The sequence below is a fragment of the Nanorana parkeri genome, unplaced genomic scaffold (genome assembly GCF_000935625.1).
Source record: "Nanorana parkeri isolate BGI_ZX_2015 unplaced genomic scaffold, ASM93562v1 scaffold310, whole genome shotgun sequence".
NCBI classification, from domain to species: Eukaryota; Metazoa; Chordata; class Amphibia; order Anura; family Dicroglossidae; genus Nanorana; species Nanorana parkeri.
The window spans coordinates 1,249,752-1,276,185 of record NW_017306578.1 but is presented as its reverse complement, the minus strand read 5'-3'; the positions used below and the strand labels follow the sequence as shown (position 1 = coordinate 1,276,185).

At 39.4% G+C, this 26,434-nt stretch overlaps 1 protein-coding gene across 1 annotated transcript in view; it reads left to right on the top strand.

Annotated features, from left to right (window-relative positions):
- Window positions 1-26,434, top strand: part of FRAS1 (Fraser extracellular matrix complex subunit 1) — a 269,028-nt gene that overhangs the window by 154,483 nt on the left and 88,111 nt on the right. Inside the window, exons 25-32 of the mRNA XM_018557898.1 lie at window positions 5,922-6,192; window positions 10,128-10,212; window positions 11,623-11,943; window positions 15,995-16,148; window positions 18,410-18,591; window positions 21,949-22,065; window positions 24,022-24,136; window positions 25,994-26,131. Coding sequence (XP_018413400.1) covers window positions 5,922-6,192; window positions 10,128-10,212; window positions 11,623-11,943; window positions 15,995-16,148; window positions 18,410-18,591; window positions 21,949-22,065; window positions 24,022-24,136; window positions 25,994-26,131 — 1,383 coding nt within the window. The remainder of the gene's footprint in view (window positions 1-5,921; window positions 6,193-10,127; window positions 10,213-11,622; window positions 11,944-15,994; window positions 16,149-18,409; window positions 18,592-21,948; window positions 22,066-24,021; window positions 24,137-25,993; window positions 26,132-26,434) is intronic.

Genomic DNA, 26,434 nt, shown 5'->3' with positions numbered 1-26,434 from the left:
CAAACCAATTTTATATGTTTTGCTTGTTACTAGACTAGCAGAAGGTTGGTCTACATTTCACTGGAACCCTAATATTGAGCCTTTTATTTAGACTGGATTTTCACCTATCCATGCATTGTAATGTGCTTGAAAGGTTTTAAGGTTTTTGCACAGGATACTGTAATGCCCTCCAACACATGTGTTGCGGTGGTCTTTGTTTCCGAAAAGAATGTCAGGTATGTTTTCTCAAGCATTGAGTCTTGTTTAAATTTAATGGACTACCCTAGCACATTGCATTTAGCTGTGAATAGAGTTCACATCTGCAAAGGGGAGCATTTTCTTATTCACACAATACCCATAGCATGTTTGCTTACCAGGTTCTACTCAAGACAGTTACCACAGTCACAAGATTGTACACAGAGATAAGAAAAAAGGCTAAAGCACCATGTGACAGCAAAAGAGCCCAGCAGTACAAGGAGCCCTCTACTGGGCGATTTATTATGGGAACACTGATAGCATTTATCAACTCATTTTGGATAAATTAAACTATCAATAGTTTAAGCTTCTCTATCAGAATTTAACCGGAGCCTAACTGCAAAACCGTTTTTGTTTAAAAAAGGCAAAGGATTAGAAGTTTTGTCAACTTTTTCAATTTGGTTTGAAAATGCTTGCTAATTTATGGATAGCGCATACTGAAATAGAACAACTGTTTGTGTAGAGCAGAATAAGCTATGCAACTTTTGCCTTTTTGTAAGGAACATTTAGCAAAAATTTTCTTTTCTGTAAGTAGCAGCTAATTTTTGTAAAGTTTTAATGTGACTTTCAGTTCTTGTAACTTTAAAATCATATAGAACAACACACTCAAAATACTAATGCTTCTCTGAAGTGAAGATCACTAACATAGATAAAAAGAATCGCACTAACCATATCTGCATTGGGAACATGAAAGCATAGTATAGATATTGGTTACTTTTGAGATCAAGAACTCAAAGGGAAATCACAGCAAGTTTATAATTAGTGACTTCTTTTAAAGCCAATTTCCACCTTTGTAAGTGATTAGCATTTATTGAGGTTACATAGTATTTGAGGTTGAATAAAGACACAGGTTCATCAAGTTCAACCTATTGAACTGTGGTAATGTAGAGGTGCAGTGATGATGTATATGTGTGTGCATTTTCATGACATTGCAGGCTTTTTATTTTATTTTTATGGACTTTTTAGTGGGCCTGAGTCCTGCAAATTCAAAATTCCCTCCACAGGGAACTTAATCTGAAACTGGTGTTGGATTGTCTTGTACAGACTGTAAAGCATCTCACCCCCTCCCTGTGAGTCATCATAACAGAAGATCACTGCACACCAGCTCTGCCTCTCCAGGTCACTTTGCACTGTTCAGGGAGCGTTGCCACTATGAATATTAATGAAAGGGGGGAGAGAGCTTGTGCATGCGGTCAGCAGAGCAATGTGGGAAATGTAGTTTTCAATGCCCTACATTGTAGTTCCCAATGTGCACAGCAGTCTGAAACTTACAAAGACTGCCTGCAGAGCACAGAGGCAACCATCTCAAAAGTAGCCATGAGGAGAGAAGACAGTTAACAAAAAAGTAAGGGGGTTATTCACTATTGAGCCAAAGGATACAGCCGTAGCTTCGGCTGATCCTTCAGTTCAGTCGAACCGAAGGGCTGCTGTGCAGGCTATTCACATGAGCCGAAGGCATATGCTTCGGCTTGACTGAGCCGCAGTTACAGCTGAAGCGGGGGGAACGGCCTGCTGAAGGCCAGCCGTTCGCCCACAAATGAGAGCTGGGTGGAGCCAGCCATGATTTCACAGTTTGTTTACACTCTTTTCACTGATTTTCTATTCTGCTCTGTACCACAGAGTTACCGAGCAGAACAGCTAAGGTCGAATGCTGCTCATTCTCATTCGGCTATGAGAATAGGGGCGAACGGCAGCGAGTGAGCTGCCTGGGCTTCGGCTCAGCTGATCGGCTCAGTTGGATCGGCTGAGTCGAAGTCCCTCTGCACTCCGGCTCAGCCGAACATGCGGGGCATGTTCAGCTGCCCAAAGGCAGCCGATGTACGGCTGATTTTAGCCGATGTATGGCTGAAATCAGCCATAATGTCTGTCCACTTTGGCTCGGTTATTCACTCGGCTGCCTTCGGCAGCTTTGTGAATAACCCTGTAAGTTTCTGTGTTCCTATACAGCAGCTGCATATGCCTACACTCAGCGTACATTGCTGGCATATTTTTTTTTAAATACCTCCACAAAGATGGAAATGTGCTTAAAGTTATTACTACTATATAGGAAGCTTAGCCTACATCTAAAAGGGCTGCTGCCTTATACATACATATTTACAAACTATACACTGAAACAAGTGAGCCTATTGTCAGATATAACACACATAGGTCTTTAGTACTTGCAATTGCAAAGTGCAACACCGGAAAGGACAAGAAGGAACATTTTGTTTAGGAGAGGGCCTAGTGGCAGTACATGTTTATGAAATGTAATCACCCAAATAAAAGTAAGATTTACTTATGGCAAACAAGAACTCTTCAGGAAACTCTTCAAGAAGACTTCGGATCTGTAACTTTTTCTGTCTGCAAAAAAAAAAAAAAAAGACAACAAGCTTTCCTGGGATGTTCTGAGAAATCGGGATCCCTGTAACCACTTCTGTCACTGGGCCTTCCTTTCCCCCACCCCATTTTTTGTTTGTTTGTTTGTTTTGTAATGGTTTTAGGAAGAGACCTAAAAGGGATGCAACAGTTTTTTCAGTACCTTGGTAAATAATCTCCACCAGTGCATTAGGCACATGCGCTAACTAGTGCTGCCAAAAGCAAAGAAGTAATAGTACATTGTAAACTTTTAAAATATTTTAAATACTCAAGGAAAGGAATGTATCAAAATTGGAGCAGACAAAATCAGAAGCATGCGTGCACAGCAACCAATCAGCTTCTCTCTTTCTTTAATTTTCAAATCTTAACTGAACACACTGAAGCTGATTGGCTGCCCTGGGCAACTGCTCCAGATTTTGTCTGCTCTAGTTTTGATAAATTCCCCTCATTATTTTTTGCAGTACAGTATATGGTTTATTTTTTGTGATAGGTCTGTTTTAAAATATACTTCTTAACTCTTTTGCATCCAGATTGCTGAAATCTTATTTATTTTGATGTTCTTGTGTTGTAAAACAATTACATTTTCCTTGTTGGAATGAAGTTGTTATATAAATATGGCCTGGTTAATGGAGAAGAGTTAATTTACTGTACAAAAAAGGTGACGGTATAAAGAGGCCACCACATCCTTCCACCGATATATTCCCACCACATAAAATATTGAGCTGTAGGGGGATCTGTGCCAGAAACTCTACCTTGTATAGTGTATGAATAATGCGGGAATGATGGGAGCACTAAGCAGAATTCATTATAAGGGAGACATCTTATATTGCAGTAATTAGCTTTTCCTATTAAGTTCTGATTTATTATAAAAGAATGATCCTTGAGTGGCCAGATTTGTTTTAAGCGCACACCAAATTAGAGTATGTTTGAATCAATTGCATATTCAGTGATTTGATTACACTTCTATAGTTTGGTGCTTTTGGAGGAGGCATTTGTTAGATAGCATAAAATCTTTATGGGAAAGAAGAGTAAAATATATTGATAGAAGATGATTGGTAACATTTGATCATAAGCCTTGTTACTTAACAGACCTCATAGATTTAGACCAAAATTGAGCTACTTTTTTTAAAGCATTTGGAAAAATGTAAAAAAGGTAATAAAAAGATACAGTAAGTTATTTTAACAGATAATTAACATGATTGCTCTTATTATTGGGAAATAAGGATGATGTCTGGTAACCAATGACCAGGTTAAGACCTTTAAAGTCTATCTCCAGGGTAACGAAAAACCTCCCCTTGCAGTGGGTCTACCCATGCACTGCAGGGGTTAACTGATTATTAATGTCTAGGGTTTTTATGTAAAGGACTCTTACTTATCTGATCCCCCCCACCCTCCTCCCCCCAACATTTGGTGCTTCTCCTATGCTCTGGCTTGTGGACTGTTCCTTGTCATCTCCGCGTAAAATGCAGGCTGCATGTGCTGGTCTTTGAGCCTGCAGGAACAGGGATCAGGCAAATAAAAGTCCTTTACACAGGTCTCCTAGACTTTAAAGGACATGTGCAGTGGGACTAAAATCTACTCTCCCTGCTGTTTAGAGCTAGCCTGAGACACTGCAGCTGTCACACCGACTCTAAAACCAAGAGCTGAGCAATCATGTAACTGCTGATTGCTCAGCTCATGGTCTTTTCTCCCTGCAGTGAGCAGCCACTGTTCCCTGAAGGGGTTCTCCCCTCCCCTCTCTGTTCCTCCAGTGATCATTAGGGGGACAGACAGGGGAGGGGGGAATGCACATCTGGCTCTGGCTCTAGAGAGGCAGAGCCAGCTGTCAGGCAGTCAAGATGGATCCTGACAATATTGTCCTGCGCTGTAAGAACAGTTTAGTAAAGTGATAAAGTAATGAACTAAGGGGTAGATTCTAGTCACCTTGAACTTTGCTTTCCCAGGCCAAACATAAGTGGCCTTTCCATAATGCCAGACCTTAATCTGAGGAAATGTTCTTTAACAGTGTGTTAAGTATATAATAAAGTAATCTAATAGTGTTATTAGTAGGGATTAGTAGGGATACTAGTATCGGTATTGATGCCAATACAGGACATTTTCACAAGTACTTGTACTTGTGAAAATGCCCCGATACATAAAGCCGTAACAAGCCCTTTAGATTTTTAAATGGGGGACATCAGGCAGCTGTCTTTGGCAGTGCCTGTCTGGTTGTACATTACCCATTACTGCCCCATATCCGCCTGTACGGCCCCGGAGCCGACACAAGCCTGACACGCACCCGTTCAACAGGGGACACACCCGTTCAGCCTGGCAGCTACCTACAGAGCCCTGGAGAGTCCAGCTCTCGCCCTCAGAGCCCTGGAGAGACCCAAACGCAGCCCTGCTGAGCAACTGCCCTAAAAATCATTAATCTATATTGTTTTAGAAAAAAATGTGACATATCCCTTTAAGAAAAAGTATCGGTAATTGGTATCAGCATGTACCTGAGAGAAAGTACTTGTACTTGGTCTTGAAAAAACGGTATCAGGACATCTCTGGTTATTAGGAATTTTCTAACTGTGCAGATCTGATAGGGTCCCATAGTTGTATAGTGCAATTGGGGGAATTTATCAAAACTGGAGAAAACAGAATCTGGAGCAGTTGCCCATGGCAACCAATCAGCATCTCTCTTCAGTTTGCCCAGATAAGATTTGAAAATGAAAGAGAGAAGCTGGTTGGCTTCAGTGCAAATCTGCTCCACATTTTGTCTGCTCCAGTTTTTATAAATTCCCCCCAGTATGCCTTAATAGACTGTTCACTTTGCAAGGGAATTTTTCGCTAGCTTAGTAAATGTGATAAAAGCTAATTTTGCAAGGAATAGCCAATCATGTTTTTGCTCGCACATGTTTGAAATATAGAAATCAGCAGAACTTTATGTGTCATATTCCTGTCCTTTTCATCTCGTTTGATCATGTTTACTGGACAGTTAACCCCAACATTTTATTTTTATTTTTTACTAAGCAGAGGAAGTGAGGAAGTCTTGTTCCATTGATTGTCCTTTGTACATCTGATGCATATTTGTTGCTCATGAATACTGCAAAAAGTTTACTTACAGTATATTATATATGCAATTATTGTTGTAGCAGCTCATCCGTTAACTCTTTTGTGGCCATTATCAGATGTTTAAGCCCTGGGTTAATACTTGTATAAAACACAGAAGTTCATGAACAGGAAAATGTAAATGATAAACTTTACTTAAAAACAAAATTTCTCTACCGGCACGAGTAAATAACGTTAACTATTTTATCCATGGATACAATAATTGCAGCATTCTTTGTTTTCTTTTTTTTCAGTTAACATTCATCACCCAGTGCTCCTTGTGCACGGATCATTTACGGTTGGTATTGGGGCAGTGAGGCCACTGGATTTCTCCTTTATGAGTGTAAAAGATGTGGACACTGAAGAGGTCAGTCTTACCTTTCATGTTGTGAACGCTCCAACCAATGGCCGTCTTGTGAAAATATTACATGGCAAGGAGGTTCATCTTATCAAAGACACACACTTTAGCTGGAAGGATCTGATTGAGCAAAGAGTGAGGTTCAAGCACAGCAAAGAGAAGTCAAGGTAAGAGAAAAAACACAAGACCAGTTACCCTTTCAAACATTGGCTGAAAAGTGTTAACAAATAGGGAGGCGTAGTTAGAGCGGCTAGGGTCTGGAACTTGCTGCCGCAAGCGGTGATTTCAGCTGGGAGTGTAAAATCATTCAAAAAGCATTTGGACAATTTTCTCAGAGACCATAACATACAGGGGTACAGGTACACTTAAGAACTTGATCAAACATGGACTCATACACACGCATACACATGCAGAATTACAGGCATATACACAATAGGTTGAACTTGATGGACCTGTGTCTTTATTCAACCTCGAATACTATGTAACTATGTAAATGAATCTGATCTAAAAAGTAGCAGTAAACATACTATAGTTACATAGTAAATTTTTTATCACCTACTGTACACCTGCTATGATGTATACGTGCCTTAACTAGCCTCAGAAGTTAAAGTGACATTAAACCCTCAGATTTTTTTACATAAACCAATACTGTAATGTGTGCCTTACTGTAATCCATGGTAGTTTCCCTTCTCTTTGCTGCTCTTCCTTTTAAATCCTCATGTCTTCTCATGCTGGGCAGAACTTCCCTTTGCAGCTCAGGGCCTCTTCCTGTAGTGCTGGCTCAGGTTACAAACCAATACACAGACTCCATATATCCATTCCTGAGACAAGGCAGTCTGCTGCAAAACAGAAGTTCTGCCCGGCATGAGAACAGATACAGATTCAAAAGGAAGAGCAGCAAAGAGAAGGGAAACAACCATGGATTACAGTAAGGTGCACATTACAGTATTTTATGTTAAGTTTTATGTTAAAAAATCTGAGGGTTTAATGTCACTTTAAAAGCAGGCACCCTCAGGCATGTGCCTCTAAAGAGGTTAATAAGTGCCTCAGTGGCCCTGAATTCTGAGGCCGTCTAATATACACATTATCACACTTTTTCCTAGCAGTGTTGAAAGCTGGTCTACAACCTTCTGCACCATGTTTCTGGTCCATCACTATGCTGGGTGGCCTTGAAACCCAAATAGGATGGTTCAGAAGGTGGGAAGGAATAAACTAGATTTCAGCACTGCACAGAAGACACCCATGGTACTACTGAATATTAGCAGAGTCCCATCGTTTTCTTATTTCTGTGACCAGTTTAGCTGCTTGACCCTTGTGAAAGGTGTACTGTACTCTAAAGGGACAATGTTACTTTTCTCAGTGAATATTAATGATTTAACCTTTTTAAAGTTTCTGCTTTTCTATATCTTCATGGCGGCAGTGGCTTTGGTAGCTACAATAGCAACTTGAGCTGGCAGCCTCAGTGCAGGATGTATGCTCATTTATTAGACATTTTCTTAATTATCTTTCCTGATATTATTAATCTTATCAAAGTTTGTTCTGTTTATAGAAGCGTGACATGGTATGTTCTTCTTTATCACACACAGCTGCGGCTGTTACAGCCCCGTCCATTGCCCGCTGCCTATTGCCGATAACACAGCGATCCCCCTGCCTCTCTCCCACACCGCACAGACCCCTCACGGCACTTCAGACGAAGTCCCCTCTTCTCATCTACACTCTCCCGTGGATATACCTCTTGGATTAATACATCGATCACAGTCGGACACCACACCACGAGTGCCCTGATCCTCCATACCGGCCGTCCATCTTCAGATCCTGGCATTCACACGTAAGTGCCACCACCTTCAGTTTTTCATCACTACTTTGTTAACTAGCCAGTGTTCTCTGCGCCCTTTCTTGGTTTTTTGAATATCTTCTTTAAAGCTGCCTCTTTAGCTAGTGAGCAATAAAGCATTTGATGAATTTGTAATTTGTTTCTGTGCATAGTAAATCATGGCAGATTAAATGGATTATTCGCTGCCTTACATTTTAAAGGTAAATCTACCTAATTATTTTTGCATTTGTATTTTCTCTTTAATGAAAAGCAAATTCACTAATGTAGCCTTTTTATTTAATATAGGTGTTTTCAGTTGTGATTTTCGTGTTTGGTTTACCAGTGACTGGTATACACATGGCAGATCATTTTGCAGCTTTAGCTGTCAAATCTACACTTATTTAATTGCTTTTCACTTTTATCATAATTTTACTTTAAGCTCAACAAAGGAATTAAGTAAGCGTTCAGAATGTCACGGTTTTATGAAGCGTGTAAAATGTCTCTGCTGGAATGCTCACTTCAGATAAACTTTTTATTATTTCTAAATCAGCTAATATACTTTGCGCTGTCTGGAAGGCTTGCCTGATTGTTTTATAAAGCTTACAATAAAACACCCACCCACCCCCCTCCCTGCTGACCATAGCAGAATGTCTGATTAAGGAATAACATTCTGGGTGAATACAGGAATTTTCTGAAATGAAAACAATACTAAACGTACAGTCTATAAAGAGGGGTGACTGCAGTGCATTATCCTAGGCATTGTCATTGAACAAGAACTGTGACAAAGATTTCTCTTTTTAGGAACCTATTTTTACTAAATGTTTACACAGAGATACAGCACTTAATATACTATATGTATATGATTTAAAGCTATTCTTCTTTTTGTATTAACTCAATCCTTTCATTTTATTCGGTCAAATGGATGTATTTCTGCCCGTGCGTGCCCGCTAGGGGGCGCGCGCGAGCAGAAAAAAATTGCCGTCTGGAGACGGCAACCCGCAGATGCTGCAGTGCCGTCCGTCCGTTTTTTTACTACGGGCGGACGGCAAGAGGTTAAGGGGGTTATTCACAAAGCTGCCGAAGGCAGCCGAGTGAATTACCCAACCGAAGTGAAGTGAGCCGAACAACGTTCGGCTATTCATTATGGCTCAGTATGGCTGATTTCAGCCGTACATAGACTGCCTTCGGCTGCACTTTGGTCAGCCGAACATGTTCTGCATGTTCGGCTGAGCCAAAGTGCAGAAGGACTTCGACTCAGCCAATCTAGCATCTGGATCGGCTGAGCGGAAGCTATGGCTGCTCACTCGCTGCCGTTCGCCCCTATTCTCATCTCACCTCCGTGTTACCGAGCAAAATAGAAGATCAGTGAAAAAAGTTTTAAAAAAAGGTTCGGGTGTCACTTCGGCTCGGCTGAGACCGCCTTTGGCTGCTGTACAGGCTATGGTAAATAGCCCGTACAGCAGCCCTTCCGTTCAACTGAACCGAAGGGCTCCGGCAGCCGAAGAGAGCCGAAGGATCAGCCGAAGCTATGGCTGGATCCTTCGGCTTCTTTGTGAATAACCCCCTAAGTATTCTGCTAGACAAGGAGTTGTGATTTAAGCGGTATCTAAACCTGAAAATACAAATTTCAAATATTGCAGCTCAGCAGTCCTTAGATGCGGTAACTGGATTGGTTATCTTTTTTCACTGTTATTTTTCCCTTTATTTTCATCTGATGACCTGCCAATAGCACACTTTCTGTCCCAGTTTCTAGTCCTTACTCACTGTACTGTATCTATGGAGGAGCAGCATTGTCACGCTAGGCTGCTCTCCTGATTTTGACTGCAAACACCTCCCCCTCTCATTACTACATAGAGTGTATGTGCTCTGTAGTTAGGCAAAGATAGCTGGGAAGGCAGATATAATTATCTGAGATTTCAGATCAGTGCACAGGAAGTTACAAGGAAACAACATTTCAGACAGGATCATCTTGTATTCTCTGTGCTTGCAGAAAATGCACTTCTTGAGTTTAGATATAGGTTAAGAATTAGTTTATAGTTCAGGTTATGTTTTTGTGTGTGTGTGAGGGCAGTCAGGTATGGGATTTAGTTTTTAGTTTTGGATAGAGAATGTTTTGAACCCTTGCCTGTTTTTTTTATTGCTGCCTGTCACTGAGAAAATATCCCTTCATTCACTGTCCCAGTGACAACACTGTCACTGTGGCAGGAAGGTCTGCACTTCCAAAACATGGATAACCATCAAACAACTAAACAATATACATTATTCTGACTATATTTTTCTTGTATACAGGAGTGGCTTCTTCACCTTAAAAGTCAGCGATGGTCAGCTCTACTCACAACCAAAAGCCATCAATGTGCAAGCAGTGTCAACAAAGGTGATATAAACACAATTAACCACTAAATAGCACCCACCTTAATTTGCTATCTAATAGACTTTTTACAGGCAAAATGACATAAAAATGCAAGTACTCCTTTTTGGCAACCTCCCAGCATTTGATTGCTCAGGGAAAGGCATAAAAACAGTTTGTAAGAAAAAATAAACATTTTACCTTACACCCAGCTTCCAATGACTTCCTGTAGACTCTAGTAATATGCAGCATCCTGGGAAAATTGGTCATCCCAAATCTAGCTCCAGCACTGTGCAGAAATGCATTGTTACAGGATTTGGGATCCTCCACTTTCCAGAGCTCTTGTAAGCAGACCAGGGGACCTTGCCTTAACCTAGGGAAGCCCATAGCTGGAATGTAAGGTAGGTGTTTTTATACTTTTCTTTCAGTTTTTAACCCCTTTCTGTTTAGTTTTTACATGGGGGGTGGGGGTGGGGGGACTGCAGATAAGCAGGCTTTACATAGTTATACAAAGTCCACTTTAGAGCACAATCACATACATCTGTTGTCATCTAGATGCAAGTATCCATTAATATCAGAAATAACGTGTTCTTCTAAAACTGTAACATATTAACTTAAAAAATTCCCCAACCTGCATCACCTGTTTCTGTTTTTAAATGTTTACATTAATTTTAGGGTGATAACTCTTACCAAAGTTTTGCACTTTGCACTTATGTATGCATTTTACAGTTGACCTGTTAAATGTGAGTTATACATATGTGATATCAACTTAACATAATAGTACATTACAGTTCAGTATTTAGTAAGGCTCAAGCACAAATAATTTCAATCAAAATATTAGTATTACATGACAACCATGTTTTAATTTTGTCCAATTATATAACTTGAAAAACATGTAAGCTCTCTTTCTTAGATTTAAAGGAGAATTATGGGGAGAATTAAATACACTCATCCCCATAATTAGAGCTGACTGTTAGTCACCGCTCCAGCAGGATTTCCCCCCTCCCCTCTCTGTTCCTCCAGCTCTGACTGGAAGGACAGACGAGGGAGGGGGCGGGCACAGCTGGTACTGCCTCCCAGCTGTCAATCAGGTGGCTGGGTGGATTCCGATCTTTCCCGGGTGCAACGAGGCTCTGCGCTGTCAGCATATTGCAGGCAATAGCCCGCTACATGCTGAGTGTTGGGTCACAGGAGGACATAGAAAATGTCCTCTTGGGACCCTAAAGCTCAGCATATTGCGGGCAATAGCCCGCTACATGCTGAGTTTTGGGTCACAGGAGGACATAGAAAATGTCCTCCTGTGACCCTAAAGAGAACTATGACCAAAACAGGTTGGGCCATAGTTCTCATTAAGTTAAAGTCCTCTTTATAGCTGATGTGTTTTTACTTATAACATTTCCCATTTGCTGATTATGTTTGCATTTTGTTTTACATCAGGCACCGTACATCCTAAGGAAGGAAACTCTGCTAGTTGGCAGGGGAGAAATTGGAGCTCTTACCAATTCTGTTTTAGACCTGAGAGATGATGATAATCCTCAAGATGTTGTAGTTATTGTTCTCGAGTCTCCTAAACATGGACAGCTGGTTATACCACCGGGGAATACACCCGTCCATAAGTTCCGGCTCGATGATATTAAAAATGGAGTGCTCCATTATAACCATGATGGCTCTGACAGTCAGGGTGACATCATTCTCTTTCAGTTTAATGATGGGTACTACTTTCAAAATATCCTCTTTCATATCAAAGTGGCTGAAAAGGTATTTATTTTAGGAAAATAAAATTCACTTGTATTGCAATTTGTTTTACTATTTGAACATATATCACACATTTTACATAGTGACATCAAGAAATCTGCAAATGCTAAGTAGGTCAGAGCTATACAAGAACTACATTATTGGGCTTATTTAAAGTGGAACTTAAATGAAAAAGTGAAGATTTGCTATATTATAGGGATAAAATAATTAAAAAATCAATGTAATATATTAAATAAATTCCTCCTAAAAATAAATGTGCTTCCTGGTATGTGAGGCTTCCTGGTATGTTAGGCTGCCTAGGCACCGCTGCCTCTTGACTGCTAGTCTCATGAGATTTGGAGTGAGATTTGGTGATGCTTACTGTTTTTCTTTCTGAAGCTTCTGACATGAGGTAGCAAAAATATTTTCTCTAGTATGGCTGTCTTCACAAAGAGGCACCGCTAAGAACAAGGCAATGTAAGTCAGTAATGAGAAAAGATCAGTTGCAGGGAGATCACATACAATACTGCTGACAATACATTTCCCCTCTGCCTGCCTTTTTGGGTTCATCTTCCAGAGTTCAGTTCCATATTAATAACAAATTGCTTCATTATATCCACATGAACTTGACTTTCTTCGCTTAATGACTTATGTGCTTTAGGCACATAAGACATTAAACTTTTGGCCATCATCATTGCTGACATGCTTTTGAAGGTGCATACTACAGCACTGTTATCCTTATCTTAGCGACTTTACTACAGCACTAAAGCATGCACCTTCATGAATAGGACAGTATTGGCAGCTCCCATATGTCTAGTCCTTTAAAAAAAGGCGTACAATCTTTACACACAGAAAGGAGGCATACACTCTGATATAATTAATGAGGTGTGGAAGCTATTCATCTGTAGTATTTATGTTCCATATTTCCCAGAGGCCAGTTATAATGGATAAAAGTAAAAACTTTTTGGCTATTCCTGTCATACTCTTACTTAATCACATAATCTTAAAGGACTGCATGGATTGTGACTACTTGAAAGAAATTGGATTTCTGCTCAATGAACTTGAATAGCACTTTTAGTTGGTAATGGTTTAATGAAGGTTTATGAGTGTGCCACTTGAGAACTGGCTGGCCAGAGCACTGTATATTCAATGGTATTATTGCACAGCATTTATGTATCACATTTATAGATACTGTTACTGGGTTAAGCTCAGATGCACTGAAGCATTCTATCAGGATTCAATATTGAGCATACAGGATGATCAATCCCTGGTTCCACACTATATTGTTTACTGCAATGGTAATAAAAACGGGTAAGGGCATCAGTTACGGTGATGACATTTTCCTTTGTTTCTGCTCATAACTGTCAGGTGCCTCAATGCATTGCTGTTTGTTTTTGTGTAGATCAATATAACAGAATATAGGGCTAGGGCATCTAACCCAGTTGAAAAATATAATTGAAGCATTTTTCAGATTATTATGTCATGTTGTATTTGGACTTAGTATGGGAGAAATAGACAGACAGACAGACCAGACACTGATAGCCCTGAAGTATGCACACTTAAAAACAAGTTATCAACATGGGTTGTTACCTGAAGGGTTTAAATCTAACAACAGAGAAATAGTGTTATTCTGAAGCTATACTACACTAAACAGTATAAACAAAACTGGCAGGGGCATGCTGTAAGCTCCTTGGTGGCAGTGTTAATTAGGGCGGTCATTCACAATTAAATTCTGGCATGACACGATGGACACCACCTTCAAAAAACTGCTGAGAATTGGACCATGTAGGGGTTCCCAATGTGGTCAATTAGAGTTGGCTGAGTCGCTTAAAGATGGTGGCAGATGTCCCAGCACTTGTTATTCTCAACAAGACACGTGCAGACCCTTCATTGTGGCCCACTCCATTAGGTACAAAACACTCGGCTTCTGATTATGTCCCTTCCTTTCTGATTACACGCACGTGGCATTTAGAAAGACACTTCAAATGTGTATTTTCATAAACTCAGGTGAGTGTATTCCATAATGTAGAGAGGTGATCAGGAGAAGAGTGTTTTGCACCTAATCAAGTGGATCATGTTGGAGGGTCTGTATCTGCATCTCAATGACTTTAATTGACCACTCTTAGGCTGAGACGACACTTGGCATTTTAATCACTTGTTAAAAAGAGTTAATCATACGGTGACTGATGCCTCAGTTGACATCGGTGTGTGACAATCTAGGCAGTCAACAAGGAGTTAAATCCCTAACAAGTGATTTAAATCTCTTGTGTAGTTCTAGCCTCAATTAGACTTCTGTGAAAACCCATGCAGTTTAATGTACACTTTTAAGTGCAGTTTTGTTCATTTCACATGCAATGTAGTGCACTTTTTCATGCAAAAAAAGCCCTAGTGAATTCTCAGTTTAAATTAACAAATTACATTCCAAGGGCATTAAAACAAAAGGCGTGCAAAGTTTTACAGTTTACTTTCTTTATAAAGTATTTACAGCTTGAGTAGAAAAGCCTGTCCTTTGCCAGCATGCTCTAAAGAAAGACCCTTGTTCTCTGTGTCGGACCAGTGGGCTCTCTGCAGAGGCTTAGCACACATCTTGCTTAGTTCGATCTGTAACTCTGCAATCAACAAACACACATTCTTCCCTCTGATTGGAGAGCCCTTACTCCGTGAGGGTGTTTCAGACCTCTGTACGGAGACTACTGCTTCAACACAGAAAGCATCTATCTATAGGGACAGATAGATAGATAGATAGATCAAGAGATAGATAAATAGATTAGATAGATAGATAGATAGATAGATAGATAGATAGATAGACAGAGAGGGAGAATGTGTAAGAAAGTAGGGGGGCTCTGCAAATGTGCACATCAGGCCCTCTTGCGCTTTTTAAAGACCTAAGCAGTTACATAAAAATAATGAGAAATAAAAGTCCCTACAGCACTTTGGTTCTGGGTCACACATGTTGGCTCCATTGTGACAGTGCAGTGAACTCTACATCAGCAAAGACTTAAAGGAGGTGAGGTGCTTTTCACTCATCCTCATAGTTCTAGCTGACCTGTGACAATGAAACTGTCACAGGTCGGCTCAGTAGATCGGGAAGTGAGCGAACACATACCGGCGTTCGCTCACTTCTCCATCCTGTCACGGCAGAGAGCTGTGACAGGGGAGGGACTGGATTCCCCCCTCCCCGCTCCGATCATCCAGCGCTGACTGGTGGAACAGACAGGGGAGGGGGCGGGTACAGCTGGTTCTGCCTCTAGATAGGCAGAGCCAGCTGTCACTCACGCAGCTGGGCGGATCCAGACATAATTGTCGGGATCCGTTTCAGCTGCGGCGTCTCAGTATACCGCGATCTGTAGCTTAGGGTGACGGGAGGACGCTAGTTTGTGTGCTCCCATTAACCTTAGGAGAACTATGGGGAAAGGCCCTAACCCCATAGTTCTCCTTTAATTTGAATGTCTTTAGACATAAATGTGAAAGAGATCAGTGTAATGTAAATAATCTTATCAAAGTATGCTCATGTTTTAAAAGCTTTGTTTCTGTTTATGGTTTGTAATGATATATGTGCAGTATATTACCAATATTAGGTCTCCATATTTGCTTATTATATAGACGGCTCTACTTTTTGCTCCTATTTTTTCACAACAAATTTGAGTCTGTCTGAAGAAAAAAACAATACACTCTGCAATATTTAACGATATGAAACATCCTTTAATGCTCCTGGTAGCCAGACAGAGACCATGCAATCCTAGCCTAAGGTGAGGGAGCTTGGGAGCTGAGTTTTATTGATTGGTCCTCTGTCTACTTTAACCTTATTTTAGAGCTTTGGGTTTGATTAGCATTCGTATAAATTGAAGCTTAAAGTTGTCCTTTTACAAAGCATAAAGTACTAAGGGCAGTTTTAAGTTATTCTAATGTATTCACTGGAACTTGCATTGGCTGTATTATCAAGGATTACAGGAAAGTTTTATAATTAGCATTTTAATGAATTCATTTTTATACATAGAAATAGCCCGTATCAGCAAAGTTAACATAGTTAAATGTGAATGATGAACTGATTCCTCTTTTTCTCTTCTTCTGACAGATAAATGGAGGACTTCAACTTGTATTAAACTCTGCTGTATGGGTTCCAGAAGGAGGAATGCTTCAGATTTCAAATAGACTTCTGCAGACTAGGGCATTTGGTGCTGCTGACTCTGAAATCTTATACACAATAACAAATGAACACCCAAAATATGGTAACTACTGATTGTGACGTGACGTTAATGAAAGATCTCAGAGATCTACAAGCACATTCATACGCACCATAATGGCGTTTTTAGCCTAAGGCAAGCAATTAGGGAATATATAGCTTTATTTGTATATATTATGTTCATAACTAATAAGTAAATATTAACCATAATTTTCAATATTTTTCATTTAAAAAAACAAATATTATATATATATATACATATATATATATATATACACATACACACCATATAAAAATACAAGAAGTAAATGTTGAAATGCTGATTTTAGGTTAATAATTATATTACTGTAGCATGCAGACTAGTTGGATAGAGACAAATAATAGTTTCATTCAAAAATGTTTCTTCGAAAGGGCCAATTTTTAAATAATATCCTCACCCCTTTGGGCTTCTCCAAGATGGTGTGTGGGTTCTGTCAACTATGGCAGGTCATTGTGCTATTAAGATGAGCTGATATGGCTGCAACATATAAGCAGTACTGCCCCTATATTGTGCATGCCCAGTAATGTACTATCTCTGAGGTCACTACCAGTCTGGCATAAATCCCCACAATCTGTGGGTCTATTAAAAATTTTGCGTTTGTGGTTCACACTATCCACTCTACGCCAAAGTGGCAGCAATATTTCACACATGCTTGGTAGCAGCAGATACTTCCCAACATGGTATCACTATCACACATGCACATATTACCAATCCCATTTTGGGGGAGACAGGGCAGTGTGAACCGTGGGTGTGTGTGGTATCACTGCAAGCTCTGCATCCTGATATCAGTGTTAAAGCAATTTGGGGGGTTGGGGGGCATTGTGCTTGGGGAATTTATGAAAATAATGATGTTTGCTTAGATGAATTGTGAAAATTGCTTAGGTCCATAAAGGGTAAACAAATGCTGAAACTGAAGTGGCTAATACTGCTGAACATTTTCAAGAATTTATATATATTATGAAACCATTGCTTAGCCTTTTTCTTTGTGAAAGGTGCATAACACAAAAGGTGTTTCAGCAGTTGTTTAACCTTAAAGGCAGAAAACAGGAAGCTGGTAAGACACTGCCACAGCCAACAAGCATAGCTGAAATCATCAAGTGACTTCTAAAAGACTCTTTGGGGAAAAATGTAATTATAGCAATTAACATTTTGAGGAAACCGTGTACATTAGGAATCCTCTGCTTAATGTTTTCCTTATGAGAGATGTATAATGCAACAGGTGTTCAGAAAGATGGGAACAAGAAAGCAACTAGAAAGATAACTGCTAAGATAAGCTTTTTGTGGGATATTACTTATATTGGCCTTTATTTATTGGACCAAGTGTACATGTTTGCATGACTGAATAACTGGAATATAAATGTGATGAGAAAGGATATTTTATTTATTAGACATATGTGTCCTTGGTTGTATTTATAACTTTGAATAAATGTCTACTGCGTATTTGTGCCATAAAAAGTATTTCAAGGAAGTTTGTTAAGCTTTACGGCTGGCTCTTGAAAGTATCAGTTATGGTTGCTTATGTCAGGCTCAGCCTGTACTGTAGTCTTCTTTCTCATTACATGCTAGGGCTCACTAGAGTGGTAGAAACTAGATGCAGTAAATTCCCCATTATCCTGCATTCAAGCAAACAGCACTTTCAAGCAACTGGCAAAAAAATTGAGGACATAATATATCCTCGATTATTTTATTTCTTTGCCGGTTGCTTGATAGATATGTGCACACTGAAAAATTTAGTTAGCAACTAAATGTATTTATTTACTAACGAAGTTCTCTTCTTACATCTTGCTGCTGGCCAGAGTCGGCAGCTGAATGTAAACAACGGGGAGCAATAGCCAGCCTGCTATTTGCTGTTTCACATTGCAGTAGCCAATAGCAGGCTGGCTATTGCACCCGCCCACTGAGCAGAGGAGCGGACCTGAGAGAGAACTTTCTCTTGCAGTGCGGAGGGGTTTGATGGAGTTGCTTGGGAGTTAATAGTAACTCTCAAGCAACCAGAAACTACAGTTGTCCCAGCCTCTACTGATCCATGTAGATGCCAGATAATTGGGAGTTTACTGTAGTTGTTTCATTCAACTTCAAATATATTTTGGTCCTAATGTAGTGCCAGCATTTATGGGTATAAATTGGAAATGCTATGCTGCATGCTATGATAGATCAATCTGGTGTTCCTGTTCCCCATAGTCTGGCCCTTATGTTAATGGCATCGGAAAACACGTGAATTTCCAGTGTTTCCTAAATCAGTCAGTTAACATAAAATGGTTTTTCAGGTGAAGTTGTGCTTTTGGCCCCTATGTCTGCGGATGGGCCAGCAGATAGCTGGCAGCGTTTGCCTGATGGAAGATTTGCCACACCAACCACTTCTTTTACACAACAGGACATCAATGAGGGCCTGGTATGGTATCGGCACTCAGGGCCCCACTCACAAGGAAGAGACTCATTCAGCTTCCAGGTACATAATATTGTGCAATTCATAGATATATGATACATACACCTCTTAACAATGTCCATGGTTGATATTTTTGTACACATGATGCTCCACTTGAGATATAACCATGTCTTAACCTGACTGAATATGGGCATAACTTGTGAAAACTCCTTTTTGATTCCTTGTACAGTGGAATAAAATGGTTCAGTGTGCTTAAAGTATATATGCAAGTGTGTTTTAACTCATAGCCAGGAGCCAGTGAGAAAATTCTTGATCCTCCTGACTCCAGTTAGAAAGTTGAAAAGTAGCTTTTGGCATGAGCTTTTCCAGTGAAATTGGTAAACACCCAGTAAAGCCCAGTTCCACTGAAAACGTTTGTTGATAGTCATATAGAGTGAGCACTTCTGGACATTTTTTATTCCTGGCTGTGACCCCGTTTTTGGTTACATTCTGTCCTTGTGACAGCAGGGCAAGAAATTAGGTGAATGGGTGTCATGGGACAAGTAGACAGCATTCTACTGCAAATGTAGTGTTTTGTTTCTATCTGTCCCCTTTGAAGAGATTCCCCATTGCTTTCTGATCTGTCTAGCACCCTGTGCAAAATACAGTAAATGAGTGGATAGTTTTCTAGCATTGACACAGACAATAAAAAAGAGAGAGAGGGTCTAACATTTGTCTACTCTATTCACAACTAAAGAAAATGTTTGTGATATGCTTGGGATTTAACCCTCCATACAAAATACATTGAAATGCCTTTCCAATGTATTCCAGTAAGGGTGAGAAATCTACTTGGCTTTTTTGCCTGCATTAGTTCATAGCAAGTATTAGAATGAGATGAGTGTGTTTGTTCAAGGAATTTGAGCACACAGAGTTCATCCTAGTCATTATCACAAGGACCTCTTGATTATTGTACTCTCATAATCCATCAGTATGGATGATTATAGCATTTTGCAAAATAACGCACTAGATTACTCCGACAGATAAGGAGTGACCTGGGAATGTTTAATGCAGATGTAAGCAAATCTTCTGTAGAATGCCCCTAAATTACTTCTGTCTTCTTTTAATGAACTTACTACCCATTGCTCTCAGAGGAAAATTAACTCTAAATAAGAACATAAAATCAACTGCTATTTTATTATTAAAATAAAGCTGATGTTAATTTAAATGTCAGATATAAAACATGTCTGGTTCAGTGAGAATCCATAGCTCCTGGTTGGCCCTGTCCTGTAGGACCATCTTTCTTTCATTTTTTCCTCAAGTACTATTTTCATTGACAAAGCTGTTTGCTTTGCTGGTATTAGGGGAGGGTTTTACCGGCTATGGTGACTTTTATAGGTGTCTGATATACAATATCTTGGATCCCTGCACTCTTTGATCAGGAGCTGCCGCAGCTAGCGCCGCAATTAATACTAATTGAAAACAGAAAAAAAAGGCAGCAGTTTGTCTACTTGATCGCTTAGCCTAAATAAAGTTGTTTATAGTGCCTTTCACATAGCAGTAATGTCTTTTGCACAGAAAGTTTTGCTACTGTGCCTGTTGTTCTGTCCTGTATATAACAAGCTACATACCGTATAAATTAATAAGTGGCAGTTTTTTTGCCTAGACATTTTGGCAAGTTGGTATAAGGGTTTGCAGCCTTTCTCAACTGTTTTACTAACAGAGGTTTTAAGATCTCAGAGAATCCTTGCCAAAACATGTCATTGGTGGTAAGTGGGGAAAAATGCCCCTTACCTTGGTGACTAGTTGGAAGAATGCACCTCTTACAGTGGTGGTCAGAATGCCACCCTTTGAGACAGCTAAAAAGACCATTGGGTTCATGATGTTGGTCCTGCCAAGTGATGTTAACCTCGGAACTATTCAGGCACTATCAATTGAAAGGTCAACCAGCCACAGCTCAGAGAACCCCCAGCAACCTCTGAAAAAACCTTAGTGTTCTACAGAACCATGGTTGATAATCACTGATTGCTTTACAGTTGTAGACATACTCCATATTTCTTGTATTGTGATGTATAGGTTACACCATAAGGCTATATTTACACTAGCCTCCTGCATTTGGTTTCTTTAAACCCAGAAGAAATTATCTGAAAAATACAAATATGCTTCCCAAATCACTTTCTCCTGTTATTACATATTCATGTGCTTAAATGCATTTACACATGTTTACTTATGTTTACAGTATCTAATCTGCCCCAGGGTGCACAGAGTTCCATTTTCCCCCAAACACAGCTAAACTGAACACACTTATATGCAAGTAAATGAACAGTATGGGTTGTACCATTTAAAATCATTGCCTGCATTTAGAAATGTCCCTTCATCACAAGTATGCCACTGCTAGTGTGAATGAGGCCATATAGTCCTGGAATGGGCTTTTAGAGGGTGATTTATAAAAAGTGACAGGGAAATGAATTGTAACCTACTTTAGTTTGACCTTTCCTGGGATATTAGAGACTGCTCAGGGTAATATCTCCACTGTTGCACTCTAAAGTTTGGAACATAGTAGTTCTTCCCCAATCAGTGTAGAACTGAAGGAGTACTACCGCTTTTTTGCAATAAAGTTGTCATTTCTTGACTACTGTTGGGTATTAGGCACTAATTAATGGATTGAGTCTCAGAATTAATCCTTTCATAAACTCAACACCCAGCATGCTGTCTGTGTTTATGTGCCATTGAAACTAGCGGTGTATTAAATTATTTAAAAACATGAAAGTAGCCAGAAATAATGTTTCCCTGTTGATTTTGATTACAATATAGTGTTAAATAATTCCCACAAGGTGGTATAATGAGAATTTGTTCTTAATTGTCAAAAAGTAATTATGATATGGCATATGTTGTTTTATAGATTAGTGTTTTCCTTCCAAAGGCTATGCACATTAAGGTTTATTAGATCATGCTGTGGTAAGCTATGAACGGAAGTGCTGGCCCTATACATGGCCAGCACTTCCCCTGCCCGCAGTGCGATTAAACGTGTGGCAAAACTTTGCCAGCGTTGCGTTCCACTGCAAACGCAAAAAATAGAGCAAGCCCCATTTTTTGCGCTTGCAGTGGAACGGAACGCTGGCAAAGTCTTGCCACATGTTCGAAACGCTGGGAAAGTTTCTTAGCGATTGCGGTGCGTTCCAGCAGCTACCGCTTTGGAACGCACCCGCTTTTGGTGTGAACAAGGCCGAAGGCTTTTATAAAATGCCCATCTTTAGAAGTAAGATTCCTGGCTTTATCCTTTATTTTGGGGCATTTAAATAGCATTGCTAAATGTGATCAAATGAACTTTTAAAATGTTTTAAACAATTGCCTTTTCAAATATATTTAGTATGTATGTTATGCAGTGGTTTGATCTGTTTAATTGACATGAGATGATGTTTTACACTGTCTATCAACTTTTAGATTTCCAGTGCCACAACAACTCAGGCACCCCAGGATAGGCACATGTTTAATATTGGCATTCTGCCAAACCACCCTGGTGCACCACAGCTTTCTCCTGGAGCTTCTCTTCACATGACTGTAAGTTAAAATAAACCTTCACAAAGAAAAAATGATAGATGTTCTTTGAATAAAATACACATTATGAGTGGGGTTGGATTGGGAACCTTTTTTTAAAATCGTGGAGAAGGGACAGATGTGTCTCTATTCATGATATACCTAGCGATCAAAAGGCATAATAGCAAAATATCTATTGGGCCCCATCAGTCACATAATGCATGTACCTTTTTACTTTACATATGAATAATGCTGGTGGTCAGAGGTGGAAAGACTATAAGCCCTTATTCACACCTGAGCAACATCAAATATCCATGTTTTTTTTTATGCGCGTACATAAAGTTGCACATTTCGCTGAGCAAATCGTGCCACATTGATGTGAATGGGCAAATGCATGTAAAAATGTGCAAAAGTGTCCAAAAATGCAGGAAATACCCATTTTTGAGCGCTTCCACTGAGGTCTATGGGGCCAAGAAGCGCAGAATCTGCTGAAAAGAAGCTCATGTACTTTTTTCCAGCGACTGGAGTTTTGCTGCAAGCGACAAAACACTCAGATGGGAACATGGCCATAGAAATGAATGGGGAAATCCTTAGTGTGAATGAGGGCTTCTATTGGTACCCTTGTACACTGTAAAGGCAAACTTTCAAGTTGTAGAGAGACAGTCTAAATTGGTCACTCCACAGTACACAGATGCAGGCAGGGCTAGCCTACGCAGTTTTCTCCTCCTAAGTTGTGTGCTATGTTTCAAAGTAGAGGAGTGCTTGCTTGGTTAGGTAGGTAAATTTGCATTCTCTGTTCAGAAAATGGTTCCTTTCGAGCAGTAAATATTTTTTTTTTTTTACAGTCCCTTTTTAGAAGTGGGCCTAACCCCCTTGACTCTAGGCCCCATAGCGGCCTCATAGGCTGTCATGGAAATAGTTACACCGTTGCTGCTATCTTCTATAATTAAATTTGATATGTTATGTAATACACCTAGAGATGAGCATCAATGATAATTTTCTTGCAATCTTCTTATACCTCTGATATTCAACGATAATCAGCCCTAGCACATGTATATAGTGTTTGGGCACTATTTGTAAATAGAGTATATATAATAAAAATCATCATTATTACAGTGGAACTTAAGCAGGATTCCTTGAGGCAAAAAAATGTCATTGAGTCAAAGTACCGCAGCGCTGAATACTGAAAAATGGCCTGGATGGGAAGGGGGTTTAACACCGCGGATGTCAACTGGTTAATGAACTCATTATGGATGATGGTTTTTTTTTAAATAAATTTGAAGAATATTTGAGGTAAAATGTCTATTTCTCTTGTAAGTATCAGGAAGAATGATACTGTTATATGTCCAACTTTTATTTTCTAAGATTTTGTATTTTTTTTAAGTGAGAACCAGAAAGTTACAGTCAATATAGAGCACCAGTAATTGTCATGTTTTATTGAAGTAGCAGTAATGATACATTTAACCTTGTTAAGGCAGTGCTAAACTACATGTCTAAGTTTGTCTTTTAAAATATAAAAACAACTGTTGTGTTTAAAAGGTTGTTTCTTTTTCAGTCATCGTGTCCAATTAATTGAATAGATTTTTTTCCAAATACATTTTATCCTGCCCTGCAGGAATCCATGCCTGGAGAGTCTCAAGGCAACTTTGAGATCCAACAAAATAAAAAAAGAAAGGCAGTTTGTAATTTGTTGGGAATACGTATTAATAACTATTGTCAGCGCTGGGAAATATTGTAGGTTGATGAGATTTATCTTTATAGTTAAAACTTACCAAGCACATTCTAAAATGAATGCATGAACATGTGTGATATAGCTCTGCCTGAATTGATTATATACTAGTGACTTAATCTCTTCTGGAGCCTTAGAGAACTTGGTCTCCTAATAGCTGTAAAAAAAAAACCCAGAAACTTCTGTCTCAGGAACTTGGAGTAAATAACCTAAAATTGCTTGTTCAGCAACAATATGTATATATTTTACAGGCCCTTGAAGACCGCATGACAGTGATTGGATCCCATTTTCTTTCGTTTGTTGATGCTGAGAGCCCAAGTGAAAAAATAGTCTATAATATAACTGTCCCCTTACAGTCCAATGAAGGTGAGTGCAGAAATGACTTTTTGCCTAACAGGTAGATTCCTTTCTACTGCATTCACTGGAACTAGTTATCCTTACATGGAAACTCCAGTAATTGGAGAAATCAAATAACTTTTATGTAATTATCTATGTTCCTAGATATTAGTGAAAACTCTTTATCAAATCCAAAAATTAGGTAACAAATGCACTTAAGTTAAATTTAGTGCCCCAAAACACAATATTATACAAATATGTTTTTTAAAATATATAAAATATGAGGTTATGACGAGTAAATGAATACCCAACATGCCCAGGTTAAACATTGTGTGCATCTGTGAAAATGGCAACAAAATTCAGTACCCCAAAAAGTACATAGACAATGCGTTAGGGGCCCCTACAGGTCATCAGTTTAGAGATACGCATAAATATTGTCCCTAGCAGTACTCTGGCGTGTGCGGCGATACCCAACATGTGTAGCGCGATCAACATTTCCATACGTAGGCGCACCCGACGCGTGTTTATGTGAATAGCATATTGGTAGTGACAGGTCCTCTTTCAGGTGATACTGGGGGTCCAATAGACACCTAGTATCAGCTTTCCACTTTAAATAAGCTATTGAAGTGCAAATCAAACTTCAACAGCTTATTGCTCGGCTTCAGGAGCCGAACAATGACAGCTCGTGGACCGGAAGTGATGCAATGCGCATCACTCTTTGTCCCATAGAATGGGAAGGAGATCGGTGAACGGACGTTCGCCTCTCTCCTCCCCAACTTCCCACCAACACCCATGATGCCCGGTTCCAGGCCCGCAGGAGGGGCAGCGGAGCCCAGGAAACTCTGTTTAGTGATCTCATGTGTGGTGCATCCAGATATCGGCAGAACATGTGTGTTTGCATCTAATTTCAGTAGTTTCTTATAATGGCAACATTAAGGACATTAATCACTACCAAACTGTTTCACATGCAAAGAAAACTACAACTAAATATATCCCCCCCTCCCCCCCACTACTGTATAACAACATATTATAAAAATGGTTAAAACTCTGCTCAAAAGCAGTTATTAAAGATTCTGATATCCCCAGAAGAGAATATCATGCATTACAGTGTATGTTGACAGGATAAACTAATGCCTCCATGGCTGCTTCAATTACTAAAGAGGTAATCCCTGCAACAAAGTATTTTTTTTTAGTGCTTGAAGCTGTGGAGTCAAGCAATATAAAGTGTAAGCACCATCTAATAACAAGGATTTATACAAACTAATTTTTTATTGAAGTTAATTAAATATCTGCCTAAAAGTAAAAGATTAATAAAGTTGTGGAGAATCACAGTAGGGAGTTTAATGGATAAGTCATTCAAGTGTCAACTGAATGAAATTCTTCTCACATATCACATATTCCCACTGAGGTCTCACCAAAATAACATTGCACTTTTACTGTTTTCTTTCCACTCTTCTTGTCATGACTAGTCAAACCGGTCACATAAGATAAATATAATATAAACACATAGCTTGAGGTATATTATTACATTTATATTTTTATTATTATTATTATCGCAGGTTTGCTCTTTTTTTGCGGTGGTGGAATTTAGCATGGGTGCAATGGATGCATTTGCTGCTGGACCTCTATAGCCTTAGTCACACTGGCAGTGACATACATGTGTTTATATACATGCATAATAGTGCATGTAATGATTTTAAATAGTGTAATTCACAATGCATTTACCTGCATTTACGTTCATTCAGGTTACTTACATTTAGAGAAAATAGAAATGTGTGCATCCAGAGGCAGATTAGATACTCTGAACACATGGAAATGTAAAGCTATTCATTGTGACTTTTTCAAATACTTGACAATAACTTTGACTAAAATAATATCCATTTGAAGGTACCCTGGAGCACAAAGAGAGACCACGATCCCCTATAAGGTACTTTACACAAGCTGATATCAATCAAGGAAATATCATGTACAGACCTCCAAGAGCAGCACCACACATGAGAGAGATTATGGACTTTTCATTCACAGGTAAAATTACCTTTCTGTTAACCTATGAGGCATGTGAGTGTTGTTTAGAATCCTACAGCAGATTGCCACGGGTTCTGAGTCCAGTCCAGTATATGCAACAAGTTCTTATTAGGCACCACAAAGTTCACAGCTTATTCCTACCCAATACTAGAAATGCATAACAATTCTGAAGCTACTGTATCCCATTTATTGCTTTACTCCAGTTGTCAGTTTTAGATATTAACCTTCCTAATCACATTTTACTGTCACAGAATATGGGCTACTGATATTCAAGAAAGCTTGTTCTCTGGCTTTCATTAGTTT